This window comes from Palaemon carinicauda, chromosome 4 (assembly GCF_036898095.1).
Source record: "Palaemon carinicauda isolate YSFRI2023 chromosome 4, ASM3689809v2, whole genome shotgun sequence".
NCBI lineage: Eukaryota > Metazoa > Arthropoda > Malacostraca > Decapoda > Palaemonidae > Palaemon > Palaemon carinicauda.
In genome coordinates this window covers 54,731,983-54,755,562 of record NC_090728.1, presented here as the reverse complement: position 1 = coordinate 54,755,562, position 23,580 = coordinate 54,731,983, and the positions used below count along the sequence as shown (strand labels likewise).

At 42.4% G+C, this 23,580-nt stretch overlaps 2 protein-coding genes across 6 annotated transcripts in view; one reads left to right on the top strand and one right to left on the bottom strand.

Moving 5' to 3' along the window:
* Rcd5 (microspherule protein Rcd5) overlaps positions 1 to 23,580 on the top strand; it is a 30,946-nt gene that overhangs the window by 3,804 nt on the left and 3,562 nt on the right. For all 4 annotated transcript variants that reach the window (XM_068372291.1, XM_068372290.1, XM_068372289.1 and 1 more), the window contains 4 exons: positions 6,034 to 6,592; positions 10,471 to 10,734; positions 17,214 to 17,416; positions 19,724 to 19,832. In XM_068372291.1, the coding sequence (XP_068228392.1) occupies positions 6,062 to 6,592; positions 10,471 to 10,734; positions 17,214 to 17,416; positions 19,724 to 19,832 (1,107 nt within the window). In that variant the 5' untranslated portion in view covers positions 6,034 to 6,061. The remainder of the gene's footprint in view (positions 1 to 6,033; positions 6,593 to 10,470; positions 10,735 to 17,213; positions 17,417 to 19,723; positions 19,833 to 23,580) is intronic.
* The window catches only part of LOC137639965 (protein arginine N-methyltransferase 9-like), a 54,474-nt gene continuing 44,869 nt past the window's right edge, over positions 13,976 to 23,580 (bottom strand). For both annotated transcript variants that reach the window (XM_068372287.1, XM_068372288.1), the window contains one exon: positions 13,976 to 14,441. In XM_068372287.1, the coding sequence (XP_068228388.1) occupies positions 14,019 to 14,441 (423 nt within the window). In that variant the 3' untranslated portion in view covers positions 13,976 to 14,018. The remainder of the gene's footprint in view (positions 14,442 to 23,580) is intronic.

Sequence of the window (23,580 nt, the reverse complement as noted above, 5' to 3'; positions counted from 1 at the left end):
TAAGTGCAAACAGAAATCAAAGTGATAAGTGATTAGTGCGTGAGGGTACTTTTGTGCGCGCCAGTCGTCCTCCCAGTCCGGGACCTCTTGCAAGCTCCCAAGCCCAGGGGAGAAGCAATGTCGAAGGGCATAAGGGTTCAGCAGGCCTTGATCGACGCACAGAAGTATTCTCGGTGGTTGTGGGCGTGTCTTACCGAGACCGTCACTCCCACCCGCAGACGATTGAGCCCTTATTTTGCTCGTCTGCAGAAGAGATTAGGGGAGAAAATAAAGGCAGAGTAACGCTGGTCTCAGGTCTCAAGACTTCTTAAACGTTAAGTCCAGACCTATGCCAGACGTACGAAGTTAAAGTTCACAACCCGAATACAGTCATCAGTTGATTACACTCCGCCTAAGAGGAGTAAGGTTCTGCCACAACAGATCTCTGCTGTTAAGGCTTTACCTCAGCAGAACTTAGTGTCTGCCGACCCCAAGTTAACTCTACTGCAGTCCATACAGTCACAACTTTCGGTCTTGATGCGTGAGTGTCGGGCTGAGAGTGTTGCACCTCCTCCTCCGCCTACACTCCCTCCACCTGTTCTCGCTCCGCCTGTGCTCGCCCAGCCTGCACCTGCTCCGCCTGTGCTCGCCCAGCCTGCACCTGCTCCGCCTGGTCGCAGCACCATCTGCCAGGCGTACGATGTTGTGAACTCTACTACAGTCCATGCAAGCACAGCTTTCGGACTTGATGAGTGAGTGTCGGGCTGAGAGTGTTGCTCCTCCGCCTCCGCCTACACTCCCTCCTCCTACACTCGCTCCGCCTGATCACAGTACCATCTGCCAGGCGTACGATGTTGTGGACTCTACTACAGTCCATGCAAGCACAGCTTTCGGACTTGATGAGTGAGTGTCGGGCTGAGAGTGTTGCTCCTCCGCCTCCGCCTACACTCCCTCCTCCTACACTCGCTCCGCCTGATCACAGTACCATCTGCCAGGCGTATGATGTTGTGGACTCTACTACAGTCCATGCAAGCACAGCTTTCGGACTTGATGCGTGAGTGTCGGGCTGAGAGTGTTGCTCCTCCGCCTCCGCCTACACTCCCTCCACCTACACTCGCTCCGCCTGATCGCAGTACCACCTGCCAGCAGTTCCACCTGCCAGGCGTACGATGTTGAGACACGTGCTGAGTTTGCTGTTCCCTGTGGTGTTCAGCCTCCGCCTTTCTTAAGGCAACCTTTACATTGGGATCAGGAGGATTATACCTCTCTTCCTCCGCCTCCACTTGCTGCTCCACCAGTGATGCAACACTCGGTTGAGGTACAACAACCTCTCCCGTCCATGAGTCAGTTTCCTCAGCTCTTGCTGCAGCGAGCTCAACCCTCCATAAGGCAAGCACCACAACTCCTTAGCCTTGCGCCTCAGGAGCCTCAGCTTGCGAGACATTTACCTTGTTCTGCGCAGCCTCTTCCTCATCGCGCTCCGCTCACACCACAGGAACTGGAACTTGCTACTCCGCTTCCGCCAACCGCTCAGCAAGCGCAACCCTTGGGTTCAACCACTCATGCTAGGAGTCAGCCTCCTCCACCCATGCGCCTTCCTTCTGCTTGTCTTTTATTCAGCCTTTGCAGACTGAGCCTCAGGTGTTCCCTCATCGGAGTCTTGAAGAGGAAACCACACTATTGTTGTTCCAACTCGTTCTGACTCTGCTGTTCAGCATACCATGGTTTAAACCCCATGCAAGCATGCATAAAGCACTCTAGCACTGGTCATGGAATTTCTGAGAAATGTTAAACGCCATGCACACGCTCTGCTTTCCTTTCAGCAGGCTCTGCTTACAGCAGGCTCTGCTTACTACATGCTCAGCATTCAGCATGCTCTGCATTCAGCATGCTCTGCATACAACATGCTCTGCATACAGCATGCTCTGCATTCAGCATGCTCTGCATACAACATGCTCTACATACAGCATGCTCTGCATACAGCATACTCTGCATACATCATGCTCTGCATACCTTACCGCATACTTCTCAACACATCTTGGGTTGTTGCCAACTCACTAGACTGTCAACCAGTTTCATAACGTTGCCTTCTAGTCTGCTGCTTTGCACCAGTGAACCCTCACTCAGAGAACTTAGCTTTTCTAGGATAAGGTCCCTGTAGATGAGAAAGTTCTTTTCTCCCTCCTTCTGATATTCCCTTGAGGACTCTGTCATTTGGAGGGAGCCTTTAGCTGCATAACCTCTTATGGACTTTTATTTAAGCATAACATGCTTACAGGGAAGGTAATGGTTACACTTCAGCCGCTAATCCCGTCTGTTACCACACCTGCTCCCATAGACCTTGAGCTGTGTTGCATGACATGCAGTCCAAGCTTAGTCCTTGTTAGAGGATTTTTTGTTTACGGAGTCAATGTGTCACGGGGAAGACGTTCAACAACCAACAGAAGGGACTTGTTGTGACGCAGTGCGGCAACCTCAGCAACCCGTTAAGGAGTTTTCTGTACGACCCAGACAGTCTAGACAGATTCGGGTTGTCACTGTACTTCCTCGCTTGCCCATGATTGACAGTTTACAGACTGTGCAGCAGTATCATGATCTTGTGTCCGGCTCCGTCAGACGACTGGCTTTTAAGAGCTTCCTCAAGTCGTCGCTGTCTGGAGATTTTCAAATGGACTATGGATCTGACCAAGGAACTGGGCCTCCTGGTCAATTTTGAGGAGTCTCAGCTCGTTCCATCCCAGACCATTGTCTCCTTGGGTATGGATCTTCAGAGTCGAGCTTTTCGGACTTGTCCGTCGGCCCCAAGGATCTTCCAAGCCCTAGAATGCATCCAGAGCATGCTGAGAAGGAACCGATGCTTAGTCAGGCAGTGGATGAGTCTAACAGGGACACTTTCATCGCTGGCCCTGTTCATCGAGTTAGGGAGACTCCACCTCCGCCCCCTTCAGTATCATCTAGCTGCTCACTGGATAAAGGACATGACGCTAGAGACGGGCTCAGTTCCTGTTTCCGAAGAGATGAGGTCTACTCTAACGTGGTGGAAGAACAGCATTCTTCTCAAGGAAGGTCTACCTTTGGCTGTTCAGACCTCCGACCACCGTCTCTTCTCGGACGCATCGGACACGGGCTGGGGTGCGACACTGGACGGACAGGAATGCTCGGGAACATGGAATCAGGAGCAAAGGACACTTCACATCTATTGCAAGGAGTTGTTGGCAGTTCATTTGGCCTTGATAAACTTCAAGTCCCTCCAGCTTAACAAGGTGGTGGAGGTGAACTCCGACTACACCACAGCCTTGGCTTACATCTCCAAGCAGGGAGGGACTCATTCGAGGAAGTTGTTCGAGATCGCAAGGGACCTCCTCATTTGGTCAAAAGATCGAAAGCTCACGCTGGTAACGAGGCTCATTCAGGGCGATATGAATGTCATGGCAGATCGCCTCAGCCGGAAGGGTCAGGTCTTCCCCACAGAGTGGACCCTTCACAAGAATGTTTGCAGCAGACTTTGGGCCCTGTGGGGTCAGCCAACCATAGATCTATTCGCTACCTCGATGACCAAGAGGCTCCTCTTGTATTGTTCTCCGATTCCAGACCCAGCAGCAGTTCGCGTGGATGCCTTTCTGCTGGATTGGTCCCATCTCAACCTGTATGCATTCCCGCCGTTCAAGATTGTCAACAGGGTACTTCAGAAGTTCGCCTCTCACAAAGGGACACGGCTGACGTTGGTTGCTCCCCTCTGGCCCGCGAGAGAATGGTTCACTGAGGTACTGCAATGGCTGGTCGACGTTCCCAGGACTCTTCCTCCTAGAGTGGACCTTCTGCGTCAACCTCACGTAAAGAAGGTACACCCAACCTCCACGCTCTTCGTCTGACTGCCTTCAGACTATCGAAAGACTCTCAAGAGCTAGAGGCTTTTCGAAGGAGGCAGCCAGAGCGATTGCCAGAGCAAGGACGACATCCACTCTCAGAGTCTATCAGTCTTAATGGGAAGTCTTCCGAAGCTGGTGCAAGGCCAATGCAGTTTTCCTCAACCAGTACCAATGTAACCCAGATTGCTGACTTCCTGTTACATCTAAGGAACGTAAGATCCCTATCAGCTCCTACGATCAAGGGTTACAGAAGTTTGTTGGCAGCGGTTTTCCGCCACAGAGGCTTGGATCTTTCCTCCAACAAAGATCTACAGGACCTCCTTAGGTCTTTTGAGACCTCAAAGGAACGTCGGTTGTCCACTCCAGGCTGGAATCTAGACGTGGTCCTAAGGTTCCTAATGTCATCAGGATTTGAACCGCTCCAATCAGCCTCTTTTAAGGACCTCACATTAAAAACTCTTTTCCTCGTGTGCTTAGCAACAGGTAAAAGAGTAAGTGAGATCCACGCCTTCAGCAGGAACATAGGTTTCACATCTGAAACGGCTACATGTTCCTTGCAGCTCGGTTTTTTGGCTAAAAACGAGCTTCCTTCCCGTCCTTGGCCTAAGTCGTTCGAGATCCCAAGCCTGTCCAACATGGTGGGGAACGAACTGGAGAGAGTACTTTGCCCAGTTAGAGCTCTTAAGTACTATCTAAGAAGGTCAAAACCATTACGAGGACAATCAGAAGCCTTATGGTGTGCTATCAAGAAGCCTTCTCTACCAATGTCTAAGAACTCAGTTTCTTACTACATCAGGCTTCTGATTAGAGAAGCAAATTCTCATCTGAAGGAAGAAGACCTTGCTTTGCTGAAGGTAAGGACACATGAAGTGAGAGCTGTGGCTACTTCAGTGGCCTTCAAACAGAACCGTTCTCTGCAGAGTGTTATGGATGCAACCTATTGGAGAAACAAGTCAGTGTTCGCATCATTCTATCTCAAAGATGTCCAGTCTCTTTACGAGTACTGCTACACCCTGGGTCCATTCGTAGCAACGAATGCAGTAGTAGGCGAGGGCTCAGCCACTACATTCCCATAATCCCATAACTTTTTAACCTTTCTCTTGAATACTTTTTATGGGTTGTACGGTCGGCTAAGAAGCCTTCCACATCCTTGTTGATTTGGCGGGTGGTCAATTCTTTCTTGAGAAGCGCCAAGGTTAAAGGTTGTGATGAGGTCCTTTAGTATGGGTTGCAGCCCTGTATACTTTAGCACCTTTGAGTTGATTCAGCCTCCCAAGAGGAACGCTGCGCTCAGTAAGGAAGACGATCTTATTAAAGGCAGAGTAACGGTTCAAGTCGACTTCCTTACCAGGTACTTATTATTTCATTGTTATTGTGGATAACTGATTATATGAAATATGGGATACTTAGCTATCCTTTAATCTTGTACACTGGTTTTCACCCACCCCCCTGGGTGTGAATCAGCTACATGATTATCGGGTAAGTTTAATATTGAAAAATGTTATTTTTATTAATAAAATAAATTTTTGAATATACTTACCCGATAATCATGATTTAATCGACCCTCCCTTCCTCCCCATAGAGAACCAGTGGACCGAGGAATAATTGAGGAGGTGTCAACAAGAAGTACTTGAGTACCTGGCCACAGGTGGCGCTGGTAAATACACCCCCTTCTAGTATTGTGATAGCTGGCGTATCCCTCCATAGAATTCTGTCGGGCAACGGAGTTGACAGCTACATGATTATCGGGTAAGTATATTCAAAAATTTATTTTATTAATAAAAATAACATTTTTCACATCCTAAATTTCCACTAGCATTTTGCATAAACTATTTTATAATCCAAATTTGTCTCATCTTATTTGAATATGTATCCAGATAAAAAGTTTTTTGGATTAGCAAAGATTTAGTATAATTAGTTGTTTAAATCAGGATCATCTGTGCGAAACGAGTATAGTACCGTAGTAGTTTTGGGCACGAGTAAAATGTTTTAGTATACGTTAAGAGATTCACGCTGGTGATGTACAGTAATCCCAGTTTGTTTTACATGATTGGGGCTAACTCTGTAAGAGTCGAGCTTGACTCATTTGGCTGTTTAATCTTTTCCTTTTTAATACTAATAATTTAGATTGGTGGTTCTTTGCTATAGCATTTACTTGGTTTTTGAAACTTAATTTATTTTTCAGCCTTGGAAATCGGCCTCGCTTCCGCTCCATGGATCTCACGTTTCCTCCGCGGGAACGCACTAGCAGCACAAGCAGTTTGACAGAGGATGGAACTAAACGCAGGTCTTCATCTCGAGCTATTAAAAGACCGAAGTTTGATGATGAATTAGTTGAATCAAGTTTAGGAGGACAGTGTGCAACCCCAATAAGCAAAATTAGGACTCGTAATCCCTCTCTCTCCACTGCCTCAGACTGTTCAGTTTCTTTACCTCCAACCCCCTGTGTTACTTTAGATGTGCGTAAACGTCTTTCCTCCAAATCTTCAAGCAAAAGGGCTAGAAAAGGGAGAGGTTCTCAAGCCATTGTAACTAAGGACTTGGGACGATGGAAACCTACAGATGACTTGGGACTGATCATAGGAGTGCAACAAACTTGTGATTTAGTAACAGTCCATAGAGGTGTAAAATTTTCATGTAAATTTACTTTAGGTGAAATTCAGGAACGATGGTATGCACTTCTCTACGATCCTACAATATCCAGAATTGCACAGCAGGCCATGAAAAATCTTCATCCAGACCAGGTACGTAATGTACGGTACATGATTGTACATAAGATTGAAGTTTCCTAATTCATGAACAATATTTAGTTTAATATGGCTTATGTATTAGAGATTGAAAGGATGACTCGTTATAGCCATATTTATATAAAAAACCCATTTCAGGGTAACAGATTTTTACCTCCGCCAACGAAGTTTGAAGGAGGTTATGTTTTCACCCCAGTTTCTTTGTGTTTTTGTTTTTGAGCAGCTTCATGGCCAAAATTTTAATCATAGAGTAATGAAACGTTCAGGGATTAACTGTTATGTAAAAAGCTGGTACTGTAATGATTAGATTTTGGAAGGGCAAGGTCACGGGCAAGCAAAATGTCCAATTCACGTAATCAGCCATAAGTTTGGACATTGTTGTCACAGAGAATTCAAACTAGGTTCAATTTTAAGTGTATGCAAATCCACACCAATTAATACATGTTAAGGTCAAAAGTCAAAGTAGAGCAAAAGGTTGAGAAATAAGCTGCCACAACAGAGGTCTGCGCTCTACTGAGTGCCCGTCTCGTTTATACATGTATAAAGGCTGGCAGAATAAACATCCCTTATGCTTTTGCCCAGCCTGGGCTTAAAGAATTAGGCTAAAGGAAGTGGCGGGATAAATGGTGTTGTGTAACCATGAAGAAAATGATGAAGAATTTTTTTATATTAAAATGAGATATCCAAGGGTTGTGCCACTTTTGCTACCTACAGTGTCAATCATATTAGCAAGTTTAATTTATTAAGTTTATCCCTGCAACTTATAGATCAGAACAGTTAAATGTATGCAAACTGATGGCATAATGGCTTCCTTAGCTAACAATGGAACTGCTATTAGTATACAGCATGTAAGTTTTAGCTCGTTATCTATACAGTACGATTTATGTTGAGCAGTACTGTATTCACAATTTATTTCTTTATCTATTAGATTCCTATTGAATTATGTACTGTATTAGATTACGTTTGGAATAAGTGGATTAAGGAAATATCAGGATATTCAACATTTTCGACTTGCCCAATTATTAAAATTTTCTATTGCTGTACTTGTACGGTACAGCTATTTATTGAAGTAAATTATATTTGTTCCTATATGTACAGTAATACAAACCTTCGAACTTTAATAATGATATGAATTCAACAAAGCTGGGAATGGTTGTATCTATATGTTCACTAGACGTAGATCGCCTAAACGTGTGCGCTCAAGGTGAACATAGGACTCTCGCCTTAGCACTTGCTCTCACCGGAGCATACTGCCTCTTCAAAGCATTTGCATTTTTTTCTTCAAATCTGCTGGCATGACCACGTACACACCGGAACACGGTGTTTTTGAACGTGCACGTAGATGGACTAATCTTGTTAAACTTTTAGTGTGTGCTCAGCCCGTTAGTGGTTTAGAATAGGTTGTTTACTCCTCTTCAATGTTATGTGCATAATTCTTAAGCGCCTCATAAGGGCGCAAGGGTGATTTATCTTTGATAAGAGACTTTAGCAATGGCAAGAGCTAAAAGCATGCACTAACTCGTGCATTCTTGAGCGCTCACACATAATTATGATTGGCAGGGCTAGCCAGTAGACCTCCCCGACTTCAGAATTGTGACCATCGACATCCAGGTACTCATTGGGTTGATCCCAACATTTCATCCCATTATGAATCACAATCACCCAGAGTAATTTCTTTCGCTGAAAATTATCAGTTGCTTCCGATAGAGTTTGGGTTGACCTCAAGCTCCCTCTCTCTTCAGAATCAAAGAGATTCCAGTAGAGAATGTCTTCAATCATCATAGGAATACTGGAATACTGTAAACAAATGCCACACCACGGAGGATAGGAGGTTTCCAACTAACTCTTCCCTCTCTCCCTTGGAAGATTTACATAGGAAAACTTCATGTATACTTGTAAAGGATTCTCTAATTTTTTGGAAGAACATGATTCGGGATCCAGACTCAGTTTATTAATTTAGAGAAAACTCTTGCTGTATTATGTTAAGATTTTAAAATTCCTTACACCCTAATTTTGTTTACATGATCACAACCATGCATTCGATTTTGACAAGGAAGAAAACAAACATCGAGGATATCAGGCATGCTTGTTTGAAGCTTTCCTTCCCAGAATAAAGAAAGAGGTCAATGCTCAACTCCACTCTCATTAAGTTTTATTTGAAGCTTTATGCATAGAAGAAAACTTTGGTATGAGCGCTGATTTGTACATTGTTTCCTACCTCTCAGAAATAGTCGGCTGACTTTGTATACTAGAAGGAAAAAGGTACTGCTACCCTTCCCTTTTCTTTTGAGACAATTAGTCTTTTAAAACTGATTGGCAGGAGTTTCATATGTCACTTTTAATGTTTTTTCTCTTCCAGTGGAAGAAATAAGGTAAACCAGTCTCCACTGAGGATAGAAAACAACAAGGATTTGAATACTTGTGTTTTTTCCTCAGCTGTTCACGACACTGATCATCTTTGGAACGATTCTGCTCTTGCTTGCTATAGTGAGTAAACTTTGGAACGACACTACAATGCGAGCATCTTTGGAATGTTACCACACATGCTTGCGATGTGAGCATCTTTGGAATGTTAGCTTTTTTTTTTTTATTGTTTTCGCTAACCTGTTAGCGATAGCTAGCCCTTACAGTACTGTAGTTTTATTCCTCTAGTTTGCTCTCCCACTAGAGCTACACTGTACTAGATATATTACTAGGGGTTTAAGCATTATTGGGAAAGCGGCATGGCGTAAGTGCAAGATAGCAAGCCAGAGCTTGATTGCTTAAGTGGTTGCTTGCGATCAATCGCGCGCTCTCTTAACCAGTTGCGACCGGTCATCTACTAGTGATCGGTCGCACACCCTCTTACTTGGTTGCTATCCTCTATCTGTCTACTTGATCACTCTTCCATGGGAGTATAATTTCTAACCCTCTCATTTATTCCCACAGGAAAACAATCTGAGAGAAGGGTGTAGGAATGCAATGACTCCTGCACAGATACAAACCTGAGCAGAGTACTCATGTTTTGTATAATTAGGAGGAATGCAGTTATTTCCAAAGGGCCCTAGCAGGCAGGTTGCCAGTTTATTGGTTGCACTTTGACAAGTAACTCGAGAGCAGTCATGCTTATGCCCTCCTGGCCATTGGCACGTCGACCATTGCCAATCGACTTGCAAGCCCCAATCCTAGTTGCTCCCCCCTCTTTTTACTCCCAAATATGCTTCAACCAGATAGTAAAGACACACACAAACATACCAATTATGTGCTTTTTTAGTACAGTCCAAGGACTGTTGCTGACCCCAGGCCAAAGGACGATGGACTAACAACCATGACAGAGCAAACAGGGTCAAAGGCTCTTATTTTGAGCTTATAAATCAATACTTCTCCACTCATCATCTCCTACTTCATGCTTCATAGTCCTTTGCCATGTAGGCCTGAGTGTTCCAACTCTTCTAGTGCCTTGTGGAGCCCAGTTGAAAGTTTGGTGAACTAGTTAGGAAAAATACGAATTGTCGCCAAAGTCGTCATTTTTCCTAACCATACAAACCGGAAACCTTCAAGTTGCACTATCTACTTCAACCAACCCGCTATTCCCGAGCCAAAGGTCAAAGTAAAGTTAGTGTTAGCTGTCTAGTGGGCGGGTCTCTCCTGCCACCTGACAGCCAGCTGTGATTACCTCGTTATAAAGCTTAATGGCCGTTTCCAGCTTTGCCGAAGTCATACTCCTATCAAAGTTCTCAGATTTGTATGGTTAGGAAAAATACAGATTTATTTAAAAATTTTCTGACTTGTATTGAAGGCAAACCCAATATGCCAGACTTGTAATGATCAAATGTTTATTATCAGTAGTTGGGTTAAGTTACCACATAATGATAGTGATTTATATTTTCTTACAGGTTCAAGCAGTACAGACACGTGCTCTTTATAGTAAAGCAGAAGAGGAACTTTTAGGAACTATCAAATCAAACTCAAATCCAAGTTTACAAACCTTTGAAAACCATCTTCGAGAAAATCCTCATGTTTTTTTCTCAGCTCGCACACCCAAAGCCCTATTAACCCACTGGTTACTACTAAAGCAATACCACCTTTTACCAGATCAAACTGTTCCACCACTTAGTAAAAGTGGACCAGTGAAAGATTTTTCAGAAGCTGAGCAACAGGTAATATTGAGTTGGAATATTGTAGTTTATGAGTATTAGTAGCATAGGCTTAATCTTTGTATTGTTACTGTCACTTTTTCCTTATACAGTAATTGAAAAGAGGTTTGAAATGAAATAAGCTTTATAACATAATACTGAATGCTGATAGATTATTTGTAGAATACTGTAATGGGTTTTCATGTGATTACTATTTTTTCTCTAAATGATTATAATTTTGCAGTTGTACCAATCCACAGAAAGGTATCGATCATCAATCATATTGTTTCTGAAAATACCCACTAGTAAAATGGCAGAATAGTTGCATTTGCAGTGCGAGAGAAAAACCAAATTTCAACAGATATATGTTAACCTAACCTAATCATCCTTGACCTTTCAGCCAAACATAATCCAGTTGCGTAAATTATACAATGCTCTTTTGGGGATTGATGCTGTGGGATCCCCAAGGACTTTCCTGTAAAGGCTAGAGCAGGGAATCGAATACATGTTATACCAAAGAAATGACATCGAATGTTGAATTTGGCTGCCAAATGAGAACCATTAATAATACTAAAGGCAGTGCTTACCAGGGTGTTTATTAATGTCTTGCAGCCATCTTTTCTAAAGTTGTAGGAGTAGGACAAGATTTTGAGATTTGTATATCAACTTCTATTTAAGTATATAGTAGTTAATTAGGTCATGAATTATTTACCTAATTCTAGCACTAGGTGATAGTGTCAATACAGGCCTTGCTATTTGGTTGCTTGCTTTGTTCGGGTGATAAACATTCAATTACATGTGACAGCCATTCTCCAGCTCTTAACCAACATGGAATTAATTACAATATTTATTATTACATGAATACAAACCTTCATCCTTTAGTAATGAGGTGTCACCAGTATCCGGTAATTACTGGCTGGTAGCTGGGAAGCCCTACCTCCTTGCTGGTACACTGAACTGTCACTTTAATTTCTGCCACTGACTTGACATACTATTGGCCTGTCTTCAAACTTGGCTTTTAAAAATCTATTCTTTCTCTTTTCAGTGTGTGTGTGTGTATGCTTGCCAATGCCAAAGGTGGACATGTGGACCTTTCGGGGAGTGTCGGGAAAATACGGCACCTTATGAGTGTTGTTCATGCAAGAGCGACAGAAGACTTGTTCATCCTTTCGGATGGGTTCAAAGTGTAGGAAGAGGAAAGACTCGAAAACAGTGGCGAAGAGATCCTTTGGTTTCCCTAGGTTCTTTCACAAGAGAGAGCGTAAGGATTCTATCTGTCATTCGCAAGCTAATGGTAAATTTAGTTCTGCAGTGAAGGACAAAGTTTTGTCCAGGTTAGGCTCTGGTTATGGGGAACCGAGACAAATTTTTAATTTCTGACCGTCTTTGGCACCTTCCAGGTGTGGTGTCCGGACAGGAGGAAAACAGACAGTACGATTCTTCTTCAAAGAGGAGTGACCTCTCTCTTTCCTGAGGAGGTGACACACGATTCAGTCGGACAGTTTCCGCAAGCGGTTGGTCTGATTAGGACCGAATCTAAGGAGGCAGAGTCCGAATCTGTCTTTTTGCAGGTCTTGTCCTCGACCAGGAGGGTCAATAGGCTTTCCAAGGCCCCCAAATCTTCAATTAAAGGCAGGATGGCTATAGACTAATTGTGGCGTGCTCTGCAGGGTTCGAGGTGGCAACTTGAACCCCCTTGGTCCCAGCTAGCTAAGGAGGCATTCAACAAGGTCAATATGTAGGTTTCAGCTCATAAAGGCTGGTTGGTCTTGCCTTTTTGAGGCAGAAGCAATATTATGTAATGCAGAACTCTTTATCCCTCTCCCCTGCCTGTGGACCAGTCAGTCACTACCCTGACCCTGTCTATGTTGCCTGATATGCTGGCAGCTCAGCGCATTACTTTTTCAGCTGTGGAGGCCTCGAACATGGAAGCCACAGCAATTTGATCCTTCAGGTGGCATCCTGGTTAGACCACTGGCCAGGTACAGTGGGATATTCAGCCTCAAGTGAAGACCTCTTGAACAAAAGAAGAAGCAGTTCAAGGTTCCCGCTTTGTCTGGTGCAAAATTGGTAGAATTTTTGGTGCACCAGGCAGCTGACCAGTGGGCCAACTGTATTCTGAAGAAGTGAGACATGGTGACCTTAAAGTTCCTAAGGCAAGTGTATTGAAGAGTTAATGAATCTAGGAAATTCATTACTTAAAGGACCTTCTCTATTTCCCTTGGAGTAGGAAGAGCTGACAGCTAAGAAGTGGAGAAAATCTAATAAAGACCTCTGGACCAGCTCCTAGACCAGAGTTGAAGGGAGTAACCTCACTGCTGCACTATTGACATCGCAGAACCGTACTGCTTCCGGTCAGCGGTTTTGTCAGTAAAGGGCTCAGAACCACAATCATAGAGGGAGAGGTAGCAAAGCTTGCATCCTGACTGAAGATTGAAATTTTATTATGGTAGGTTACCTAATTACAAGTGAAACTACATATCTCGTTAACCTTTCGTGTGTTGCTTGTAATTTATATTGGTTCCCAAAGTATATTTTGGATGCACTAGTAATTTAAAATTTATTAAAGTGTTTAAATTATTATAGTATTTCTAGTCAATTATCAGTACAGATGCTTGTCTTTAACTCGACTGGTTTAATTGCCAGTTTACTCGAGTATAGTATTCAATTTCTTTATTAGAAGGGTACTTATAACTAAAATAATGGATTCAATATACAAATAGATCACATGAATGAACCAAATTCACATGCATTCATATTAGTATTGTTCCATGAATCTCACCCGAGTTTCATGTTGCTTTTTCCTTGAAGCTAACTAATTGTGGACATTTATTAATATTTTACAACTCTTTTTCTTTTGTACTAAGCTGATTTCCATATTAGGACCCTTTGGGTTGTAGCATGCTGCTTTTCCAATTTGTGTTGCAGGTTGCAATACTGTATTGATGATTTGAAATAAAAAAAGGCCATCTTATGGACGATATCAGATAAATTATTAATATCTATAGCCCTTTAAAGTAATTTTGAGCATACTGCTTTTCCAATTTGTGTTGCAGGTTGCAATACTGTAATAATGATTTGAAATAAGAAGCCATCTTATGGAAGATATCGGAAAAGTTATTAATATCTATAGCCCTCTAAAGTAATTTTCAAGGAAGAAGTGTGAAAGTTGTGTGATAAATTAGTAGATGTGTAACATTAGTTCCTGTAAACTTGAACCCATTGCAAACAAAAATGGAAAAAATATGTTTAAATTAATACCATGTAGTTTTTGAAACTTTAATACTTTTACATAGTTATGGCTAACATTAAGTATCAGCAGCTTTAGTATGAATCATTGTACTAAATATTCCATCACGCCATATTACTTTGATATCAACTGGAACATCCTTAGATACCCTTGCAAAATGGTGTGGCACTAACAAGCTCTGTTTACAAGGTGAATCTGGATCTCTTGTACAAAATGAAAACTGGGAATTCTTATCCCCACTCAATATAAACCAATAAGACAGTGCATGGAGAACAGAGGACTGAATTGCTGTTGCCGTAGCAAGGACAGTCACAATATCTCCTCCAAGTATTAGTAGTTCATCGTCATCAGTTTGCTCACAAAGTTTTTGCAAAGCTTCTACATTTCCTGTTGTAAGTGATAGTTGCAAAACAGGAAGTGGTTGTGGAATTATCGACGTGTGAGGTAGGCTATCTAAGTGAACGTCAACTTGATGGGTTGTCTGGAAAATCAATATTTTATATTAGAACAGGGAATGCCATTTTGTCAATATAGTCACACATTTTTTTTTTACTACAACTAATCATTACTATAGTAAAATCATGACTATTTGACCTTTTTGAAACCAGGCCTTTGTTTAATGATAAAAAAATTGTTAACAATTGTCTCCTACTTTTTCAGTTCCTAATATCTTTTGTTGGTTAACCATATTAAAGTTGTTATTGGTATAAAGTTACTTTTAATGCTACAAATATTACAATTGAAATAAATTTGCCGGCATGATAACTGAACAGTTCACCTACCTTCCTAGTTCCCAACAAGTCTTTTGTTCAACTATAACAGATTTAATAAGCATATTGTTAAAATACAACATAGATCACCTCAATTCAACCCTCTCTTACAACATTCTAAAATAGAATGTAGGACTTTTTTGCTACTTATCTTAATTCTACATTTCAGTTTACAATTGTACAAAGTTACTTGAAAATATGGGCTACAGTGGGAAGGGATCCAGAAGAGCAGTAAAGGCCCTTACTACAGATTTCTTGGGCCCTAGATTGCCAACTTCTAGGGCCTCTCTGGATCATCAACCTTTAAAGGCTTAAGGTCATCAGTTGCCAAGGACTCACGATAATCAACTGAAACCTTGAGCTCAAGGTCGCAGCCAAAAGGAGGGAGACTGACATACTGGTACTATGCTGCACATTGCATAAAGGAGTTGCAGGGTTTTGTTGCAGTCAATGAGGAGGGAGTGACAGATGGGGAGGCAGACACTTTCATTAGCCTGGAAGTCCCTCCCTTGCATGACATGGAATTGCATAACTTTCAACAATCTCGGGCATTTTTCTTAGGCCTCTAATGCAGTCTTTCAACTCGCCATCAGTTCTTCCTTTTATTCAGTATGATATACAGAGACCAATTTTGTATATGATACTAAAATACTGCAATGTATAAAATATGCGCTGATAAAGTGTGCCGATCATTTGGATCTACATTAAAATCCTATGTTAATACAGTATTGCAGTGATGTTTAGCCTACCACACTATATATTGTACTCTATTCTAGGATTGGCATCAGTATATCATCTAATCATAATTGATGAAAAGGAACATTGGTTTTTAGTTATCTGCTCCAACTCTTCTCATACTCGATACTAGATACTAAGCCTCATTTGAAAAGCTAAGCCTCCAGCCATGATGTTAGTGAAGAATAGCCAATAGTTGAGTAGACCATATAGGATGTAGTAAAGGCTATGACTTTAAAATTATGAACTGTATTTCTTACTTAGGCTGATGTTTAAAATGTTTTACCTCATATTTAAACAATTTTTTTTTTCTTAATGCCATAAAAATGTTTCCTTTACTTTTAGGTATCTTTTTATAGGCTACAAAAAATATAAAAGTGGTTTTGATGAAGGAAAACCCTATTATTTGGGAGGTGCTGTGTGATCAAGAATTTCCTGTAAAAGGCTAAAACAGGGAATATAATAAGACATAAATACCATAGAAATAGTGTCTCCCCTGCTCTAGGGCCAGGGTATCAATGTGCAAAGCATGGACTCAGTGTGTATAAGAGAAGCCTTCAAGTTCAGCCACTTGAATTCAACACAGCACCTCCAATTCTGAAACTAGTTGGTTATGGGTGACACGTCATTACTACGTCCTCAGCCCCAGCTAGAGCTGGAGATAACCCTACTTGCACTTCAACTTGTGCCCAGCTGCCATCTTTCATTTCCAAGAGAGAAATCAATTGTCCCACTCCCGTGCATGAGGCAACTTTAAGTCCCACTTAGTTTCATAACAATCACCGTATACTGTATATACACTCCTATGCTAATATTGAAAATGTAGTGAAAAGAAGAATTACAGTATGCTGGTAATAAAATAAAAAAAAATTTGTAAGTTTGACTAGAGTTATGAAAACAAAAATTTGCTGGATAAAACTATTACGACAATGAAATATAAAATCATCCAACTAGAAAGGTATATAAAGTTTCAACACTGAAAAAGGTGGTAGGAAACCTTTCAATTTTGTTAAAGCCGGGAAGTAAAAGCTAATAATGTCATGAGTAAAACAAAAATATATATGTTATTGACAGTGAACTTGACCACATGTTAACCATTTTACGTTAATAATCATTAAGGATAGTGGATAAATAATCATAACATGATTTCTGTTACTTGAGTGTATGCAAAGATTCCTCACTTCGTGAAGACGAAGCCGGAATTGACGATGGTTCAACAACATGAAATTAGATGGCGTCTAAGCACAAACTGATGTACAGGTAGAGTTGTATCCAGCTGTATCGGGTTTCTCACTAATGACATGTCGCCATAGCCAAACAGTTTCAGCATTTGCTGTGCTGTGTCAAGTTCAATAGTGCTTGAACTTGAAGGTCTCTTATAAGGACATTGAGTGATTCCTTTGCACATTGATACACAGGCCCTAAAGCAGGGAATCAATATTTCTGGGATCTGTCTTATTGGTTCCTTGTTCTAGCCTTTTACAGGAAAGTCCTTGGAGACCACACAACACATTAATCCCCAAAATACCTATATAAAATCCCTAGAAGTAGAGATGGTAGCTCTGGCAAGAAAAATTTTGGAATCTAAATCATTTAGATTTTAGATGCAATGTTTCTTTCTAAATACTGCTAAAAAAAGTAGGTTATTATTAAATATTAATGCTAGCTATTGATATTTTCCTGACTATTAATGATAGCTATTGATATTTTCCTGAATATTGATTATAGCTATTGCTATTTTCCAACAGATTCATGATTCAGAATTGTATGAGAGTAGCGATGACTTGCTGGAACACGAACTTGGGATAGCGAGCCGTGGAAGCAAGCGAGAAATAAGACTACTTGAAGACCAGGTCTCCAAATGGCAAGTCTTGGTAGACACAGTCACTGGAATCTCCCCACCAGAATTTGATAACCAGACTTTGGCTGTTTTACGTGGTCGATTAGTAAGGTATGATTTACTTATCTTTTATTCTTTTAAACAAAGCCAATGCCATCAACTTGATGCAGTGTAAAGGTAAAGATGTAAAAAGTTTATTTTGAAACTTTCTACTGTTTAGGGTCAATATTACAAACATTAGCTTTCAGTTAAATTCAAGAAATAATTTTTGTTCATTCGTTTTCACATTTTGATAAATATTTAAGTGTTAAATCTTGAGTGAACTTGTTAAAAAGTAATGAATCGAGAAGTTTTTCAGAATATCATTTTAGTAGTACTGTACTGAAATTGAATATATTAAATAACAATATACAGTATTTTATTTAGGTTTCCTTGGGTATGTTGAGTATTTCCTGTTTATAATAATTTTTATGAATCTCCTCTGATGTTCATGTTGCTTTTAACTCTGGAAAATTGATATGTCAATGTTACTCATTAAAAAAAAAAGAAAAAAAAAAACTTTTTCCTTCTAATACAGTACAGTATAATAATATTTCTTGTAAAGTAATGAGACCAACCAAAGTGTACCAATTATAATACCTACTTCTGCACATGTATTACTTCTTTAGTCTCCAAGTTAACATGGTTCAAAGAAGGCATGCACTCCATATTGTCGGGGTTTTATTTTTTTTTAGTGGTTTATAGATGACATTGGGATTTGTTAGCAATTGCGGCATAGATTGGGTAAAGGAATTTATTTTGGTGATCATGATCCGCGTTTTCTCGTGTGCCGGGGGCAATTTTGTAATTTAGAGAATCGCTGTGAGGAGTATCCTACTACTCCTCTTTGGAAAGTAGCCTTCATGGTTGATGATCAAATTTAAGCTCAAAGCATAAAAAAGGGAAAAATCCAAAGACTAGGCTAGTTACTTATAGAGGGAATAATGATGATAATGCCATTCCAGCCTTTGACTCTGCTATAGTCCTGATGTGTTTAGTTTTGATTGTTGGGAAGACAAAGTTTTAAAATTACTCTCTCTTTAAGCAAATGCTAATCAGTACCCATATGAAATGAATAAACGAATGAACACCAGTTTAGTAAGGTCTTAGAAAGTAGATTATAAAGACAAAAATAAAGATATGCAGTAGATCTAGGAAGAACCAGGATCTGAAGACAGCTTATTTATGAAAGATATCAATAAAATTACTAAAAGTAAGCTATGATGTTGATTGTTATTCCGAGTTGTCAAAAACAATTACTTTGAACCATCTATTTTTGTAGTTTGTTCCAGGTCCAATCTATAAATTGTTATTCCAAATATAAATAAAGACTGGTAATTCAAGTTCTAGTTTAGTAATTAAAGCCTTCTATCCTGAAAAGACAGATTAATTCCCCAATCTGATTCTAGATTACAATCTAATGTCTGTCCTTGAGCCTATTAGTAAGGAAATTACAACTTATAAGAAATTCCTTAATGAATTCTTTTAGGCTCCTTGACATACTGTCTGTAGTGTGAAAAGATACAGTACATATGATTAGATTGAAAGTCTCAACTTCATATAATGTTGCCAAGTAGCCTACCTAATTGAGGTTAGGTCCACCCAGATAATTAGTTTTTGATAATTATTATCCCTTGATAATTTGAAAATATTAGATTTGTAATTCTGGTTGATTTGAATGCACTTCAAATTCACACTATGTGGTTTCTGATACATTTAATGCATTCTGGTATTGCTTGCTGACCAATGAAGGGTAAAATAAATGTTTATTATAAATTAACAAATGCTCAGTTTCATAAAAATAAGTTCTATAGCACACACATGATGTTCATATACGTGCCCACCCTCTTCCCCATTGACTACTTACATCAAGAGGAACAGGAATTATTTTGATTTTAAGATAAGTTGTGATACATGCACAGCCTTTTATTGTCGGTAGATGCTGATTGGTCTCATTACTTTACTAAAGGCATTAGTACAATATATTGAAATGAAAATGAAGGGGAAATTTTTTAATTTCTAAAAAATAACATTGACATACAAAGTACAAAGCTTCAGGAGAGAAGAAACAATATGAAAACAGGTTAATATAGAAATAAATAAATGTATTATTGAAATTAAACTATGATTTAGTCAATTGTTAGAAGACTATCACTTGTTCAAACATTACTTTTTGAGAAACTACAGTATATCTACATTGTGTGCAAATAAGTATTTTGAGTTTACCATGGGCTATTTCATTTGATAAGCAGTGACCACCATTGCTATTCCTTCAACAAATACTTTAAGTTTCAGATTCACTATCTTTGATAAATAAAAAAAATTAATTGTAACAAAAATATTGCATAGGCAATATAAAAGAATATTTTTTTTTTTCAGATATCTTATGAGATCAAGAGAGATTACTCTAGGACGTAAAGCAGCTGGCGTAAATGTGGACGTTGATTTATCATTAGAGGGGCCAGCGTGGAAAATATCACGTAAACAGGTAATTTAGTATACAATAGTTTTTATAATCTACAGAGGAAAAAGATATTCAAATTATTCTATGCATCCATTTTTAATGAGGAAAATTGCCAAGTTTAAAAAAATTGAAAATGATTCCATTATTTAAGTGGCAATGGTTAAGAGAGTAATTCAAGTAGCATTTTGAAATATTACACATGTAGCTTGGAAATGATGGATGGTATTAGAAAATTGGTAAGTGCATAATAAATAATAAAATGTAGATTTGTTCCCATGCATTGTAACCACGGACTACTCTCTCAGGAGTTACTCTTTAGTTTAAACTTGCGACCAGAAAATTTTTCCCCCAACCAGGACTCCATTCCAGGCGAGAGGCATAAAGCCTCAGGCCGGAAATATGCCCCAGGGTATGTTCCCTGCGCAAAGCGACCTTCCACTGTCTTTGATCCACAATGCACCAAGAAGAAGGCCGTGTCAGACCTGATAAGGACAGGGCAAAGGTCGCCTTTCATACTCTGGTCGTTGCCCAGTGTAGACCTATAGTTTTTGCTTGCGACTTAAACTGTGACCTGCGTTAGCGTTTTCAACTTATTGTGTGGGCAAAGTGTTTGTGTTGAGATGGATAACACTCGTGTTCAACGTCGTTGTCCGGGTGTGAATGGGAAAGCATGTTCAGCTTTCCTTTCACATTTGGAAATTGATTCCCATTCTTTGTGTACCTCGTGTCGTGGTCGTGCCTGTACTCAGAGCGATACATGGAGTGAGTGGTCTGAAACCCAATGGGCTCCTATGGCCACGAAGAGGAAAAAGAAAGGAAAAAAGGAACGTTCTTCCTCGAAGTAAGACAGTGGTTTGAGACCTTCGTCGAGCTGTTCTTCGGTAATTCCTTTCCTTTCGTCGATATCGTCATCGCTACAACAAATCAACGAGAGAGAAGGGACTACGTCGATTCGACTGGACTCCCCGTTATCGCCCCCCCCCCCCTCCCCTACTGTCCCCTTCAGTGAGTTCAGTGCTCATATCCCTTCTCGGGAGATGGGAGGAAAAGATCGTCAGGATGAGCGAGTCGACCGCCCCACGTGTCTCACACGTGGTGCTCTCCGACCGGCCTGTCCACACGTGCGTACAGCCTCCCCTCAGCCGCCAGCGCCATCTATTAGAGCTGCCTCACAGGCCTCCTCATCGGCTCACGCCGCTACGCCGCCATCTTGGCCCGCCGCTGCCTCATCGACTCACGAAGCTGCTACGCCATCCTGGCCTGCCGCCTTCTCCAACCCAGCGCTCCACGCCTCCGCCAAACCGGCGACTGCCACCCCTCACCTGCATCGGGGTGACCTGTTCTCTGATCCTTCCCCTTGGAATCAGGAACACTGGGGAGACACTCCAAGGACTCCGTTCAGGTCCCCTACGAAGTATCGTTTGCCGCCTTGGGAAGAGCAAATCCTTCAAGGGATGCCCCTATTGTCATTCCAGCCTCCCTCGCAGGACTATAGGCGAGGGAAAGAAGAAGAAAAGGGGGGAGGAACACACTCTTCGAGGACCCTGAGGGGTTCTCCCCCTCCCGCATCGGTATTGGTGGACCCTAACCCCAAGAAGAGAAGGCTGGAGGATGCAGCAGTCAGTTGCCAGTCATCAAATTCTTCAAGGGGCTCCCAAGGTTATAGAGATCCCCTAGAGGGCCTAGACCATCATGCCTCATCAAGTGGGCGTAGAGCCGAAGCTCCGCCCAGGGCTCATCCTCCCCTTCGTGGAGGGGAGACTCTTCGGAGACGATGCCCACCAGTCATCGGAGGGTCTGGCAGAAGAGGACCCTTCGGTGTAAGACTCCTCCTCCTTCTCCAGGGTGTTGGCACTCATTAGGCACCTCAATAACCTACCGGAGCCAGCCCCTGTTGTTCCTCCAGGGGAAGTTTCTTTGTTGAGGCATCCTTCGAGAAAAAGCTCGTCCTCCTATGTCTCTCCGCTTGGCCCCATCTCTGGGCAGAAAGCTGAGGAAGATTAGTGCGGCCGTCGCCCACCCCAAGAATTCTCAGAAGGCCTTGGGGTCAATGAAGTTTTTGGGTAAGGCATCAAAGATTCTACGCCCCTGAGGATTTCCCACAGACGGCCAGACACGTAGAGGGGAACTTGGCATCCCTGTCCCCAGGATTATCGGAGGATAAGGTTACCGGGGGTTCGGTGGCCTTTTCTATCGAGGAGAGGAGATCGTCGCCCTCGAGTCAGCACTGTGGTCTTCATTCTCTGTCTCCTCGTGCGCCATGGGTTCCTTGGCTCTGCAACAGCCGGGTTGGTTGGACCAGGCCAAGGAACAGTTTATGGAACTTGCAGTGTCAGGAGGGAGGGCCATCTCCTTCCTAGCGGAACAGTCCCTGGTAGCCGCTTCCAACATCGTCCTTCGTAGGAGGGACACAGTTCTTCACAGGATGCCGAGGAGGCTTCCCTCGAGGGAAATAAGGAATCTACGAAACTCGCCGTTTTCAAACGAGGCGCTGTTTGATGACAGGTTAATTGAAGAAGCCCTCGATAAGTGGAGGAGTGACAACAGAGATGCCATTCTCCACAGGGCCTCCAGTTCCTCTTCCAGACATCATAATCATGGGGCCTCCTCCTCCCTCTCCACAGGCTCCCGCCACTCCAGGCTGGTCCAGACACCCGCAGCCCTCTTCCGCCCCCAGCAGAAGCGCCCCTCCTAACAGTCGGCAGGGGTTTGGACAGAACCGACGACCACGCAGCAACAAGTTCCCTAGGAGGAAGTAGGAAGAGAAGCCCCCCCTCTCCCATGCTCTCTTCAGTGGGGGGGGGATGCCTCAATTATCGGTGGGAAACATGGGCTGCCCAGGGCGCTGACCTATGGACTATTCAAGTCCTTCGCGATGGGTACAGATTGCCCTTCGAGGGCAACCTACCCCAGTTAATAACAGGCGCACAAGCCCAGGCTACTACCCCCAAGGACAAGGCCAGGAGATTGGCCTTAGGAGAGGAGATCTGCGGGTTACTGCAGAAAGTCGCTGTCCAACGAGCACCCCTACAAGAATTGGGGTTCTTCAGTTGGCTCTTCCTGGTGGAGAAAGCCACAGGAGGTTGGAGACCGGTGATAGACCTTTCCTCCCTCAACAAATTCATCAGGAAAATGCCTTTCAAGATGGAAACCCCTCGCACTGTCCTGGCTGCTATCAGGCAGGGCGACTTCATGCTGTCCATAGACCTAAAGGATGCTCATTTCCAAATCCCAGTACACCCCTCCAGCAGGAAGTTCCTCAAGTTCAAGTGGGGAGAAGAGGTCTTCCAGTTGTGCACCCTCTGCTTCGGTCTCTCCACAGCCCCCCAAGTGTTCACAAAGATCTTTAGCCTGGTGTTGCGTTGGACCCACGAGAGGGGTATCAGGCTCTTGAGGTACCTAGACGACTGGCTCCTTCTCTCGGGATCGAAGGACGACCTCATCAAGCAGAGGGACAAGTTGGTGGAATTATGCAACGAGTTGGGGATTATCATGAACTGGGAGAAATCCCGACTATCTCCCTCCACGAGGACAGTGTACCTGGGAATGGATTTATGTTCGGTCCAAGCCAAGGCCTTCCCCACGTCAGAGAGGCTCGAATGCCTGGAAGAAGTCAGTCAACCGTTCCTCAGGGGGGAAACGGCCAACCTTCGTCAGTGGCAGAGGCTCGTGGGTCACCTGGTGTCCTTGGAAAAGCTGGTCCCTCTGGGCAGGATACGACTACGTCCAATCCAGTGGGATATGAAAAGACTGTTAGCTCCTCAGACCAGGG